Here is a 2,500-nt window from a genome sequence, read left to right on the forward strand (position 1 = left end):
GACCGAGGCCGAGATCTGGTTGGTCTGTCTGGTCTGCGTTGCTGGTCTGTGGTCTGTCGTGTCTGTCTGTCTGTCTGTCTGTCTGTGCTGTCTGTCTGTGTCTGTCTCTGTCTGTCTGTTGTCCTGTCTGTCTGTCTGCGTGTTGTCTGTCTGTCTGTTCTGTCTTCTGGGTCTGTCTGTCTGTCGTGTCTGTTTGTCTTCTGATGTTGTCTGTCTGTGTCTGTCTGTCTGATCGTGTCTGCTCTGTCTGTCTGTCTGTTCTGTGCCGTGTCTTGCTGTGGTCATGTCGTGTTCGGTCTGATACTGTCTGGTCTGTTGTCTGTCCTGTTTCTGTCTGTCTGTGCGCTCTGGTGCTCGTCTCGTCTGTCTTGCTGTCTGTCTGTCTGTCTGCTGTCGTTGGCTGTTGTCTTCTGTCTGTCTGTCTGTCTGTCTGTCTGTCTGTCTGTCCTGTCTGTCTGTACTGCTTGCTGTCCTGTCTGGTCTGTTGTCTGTCTGTCTGTGTGTCTGTTGTCTGTCTGTTCTGTCTGTCTGTCTGTCTGTCTGTCTCTGTCTGTCTGTCTGCTGGTCCTGTCTGCTGTCTGTCTGGTCTGTTCTGATTGAGTCTGTCTGTGGACCTACCTGTATGGATGCAGTCGCAGTTTTTATGAGATTTGCCTGCTCTCTAGAGTGGTTGTGTGTGATATAACAGCGCAAGGCCTGTCGAGCGTTGCTTGACTCCGTTTACAAGTGTGTGTGTCATAACAGGCATCTGTCAGCGTTGCTGCTCTCTAAAGTGTGTGTGTGAATTAACTAGGCAGTCTGTCAGCGTGCTGTCTCTAGTGTGTGTGTATAACAGTCAGTTGTCCAGCGTTGGTGCTCTCTAAGTGTGTGTGTATTAACAGGCAGTCTGTCCAGCGGTGTGCTGGCTGCTCTCTAAGTGTGTGTGTATAACAGGCAGTCTGTCAGCGTTGCTGCTCTCTAAGTGTGTGTGTATAACAGGCAGTCTGTCAGCGTTGCTGCGGTCAAAGTGGGGTCCGTTGAAGGAGGCAACCATCATCTTCTACACACGACAGATCCTGGAGGGACTCCGTTATCTCCACGAGAACCAGATAGTACACCGTGACATCAAGGTAACCTTTACACGGAACCCAAACCGGCTGCGCGTGTGCACCATCGTGTGCCATCGTGCATAAATGTATTTTGTCCTCCAACACCACCGCAATCACGACACGCAGGTTAAAATATCAAAGCAAACTCTGAACCAATTATATTAATTTGGGGACAGGTCGAAAAGCATTAATCATTTATGGCAATTTAGCTAGCTAGCTTGCACTTGCTAGCTAATTTGTAATACTTTGTATAGCAGACCCTCATGCCAAATTGAGTCAAAAGCTTTTTTGAAATCAACAAAGCATGAGAAGACTTTGCCTTTGCCTTTGTTTCGGTTTGTTTGTTTGTTTGTCAATTAGGTGTGCAGGGGGAATACGTGGTCTGTCGTACGGTAATTTGGTAAAAAGCCAATTTGACATTTGCTCAGTACATTGCTTTCAATGAGGAAATGTACGAGTCTGCTGTTAATGACAATGCAGAGGATTTTCCCAAGTTTGCTGTTGACGCATATCCCACGGTAGTTATTGGGGTGATCAGTCTTGGTTCTAAATATTGGGGAAGATGCCAGAGCTGAGGAGGATGTTAAAGAGTTTAAGTATAGCCAATTGGAATTTGTGGTCTGTATATTTTATAATTTCATTGAGGATACCATCAACCCCACAGGCCTTTTTGGGTTGAAGGGTTTGTCCTGTCGTTCATTCAAGGTAATTGGAGAATCCAGTGGGTTCTGGTAGTCTTTAATATTTGATTCTAAGATTTGTATTTGATCATGTATATGTTATTGCTGTTTGTTCTTTGTTACAGAGCCAAAAAGATTGGAGAAGTGGTTTATCCATACATCTCCATTTTGTATGGATAACTCTTCGTGTTGTTGTTTGTTTAGAGTTTTCCAATTTTCCCAGAAGTGGTTAGATTCTATGGATTCTTCAATTACATTGAGCTGATTTCTGAAGTGCTGTTCCTTCTTTTTCCATAGTGTATTTCTGTATTGTTTTAGTGATTCACCATAGTGAAGGCTAAGGTTTTCTGGGTCTCTATGTTTTTGGTTGGATAGGTTTCTCAATGTCTTTTCTAGGTTTTTGCATTCTTCATCAAACCATTTGTCATTGTTGTTAATTTTCTTTGGTTGTCTGCTTGACATTTTTAGATTTGATTGGGAAGCTGAGAGGTCAAATATACTGTTTAGGTTTTCACTATTACAGTGAAACATTTTGTCCAGGAGATTGTCTAGAAGGGATTACATTTGTTGTTGCCTAATAGTTTTTTGGTAGATTTCCACACTACTTTCCTTCCATCAAGCATTCTCCATGATATTCCGTCCTTTGGCTTTGTTGTCTCATGATTGTGCATAATCCTCTCTCTCTCTCTCTCTCCTCTCTCTCTGTTCCCTTCTTCCTCTCTTCTCTCCTCT

The 2,500-nt window shown here is 43.9% G+C and overlaps 1 protein-coding gene across 1 annotated transcript in view; it reads left to right on the forward strand.

Moving 5' to 3' along the window:
- The window catches only part of map3k15 (mitogen-activated protein kinase kinase kinase 15), a 36,809-nt gene that overhangs the window by 19,184 nt on the left and 15,125 nt on the right, over window positions 1-2,500 (forward strand). Inside the window, 2 exon segments of the mRNA XM_070446799.1 lie at window positions 979-1,109; window positions 1,457-1,480. Coding sequence (XP_070302900.1) covers window positions 979-1,109; window positions 1,457-1,480 — 155 coding nt within the window.

This window comes from Salvelinus sp. IW2-2015, linkage group LG14 (genome assembly GCF_002910315.2).
Source record: "Salvelinus sp. IW2-2015 linkage group LG14, ASM291031v2, whole genome shotgun sequence".
In the NCBI taxonomy this organism is placed as follows: Eukaryota; Metazoa; Chordata; class Actinopteri; order Salmoniformes; family Salmonidae; genus Salvelinus; species Salvelinus sp. IW2-2015.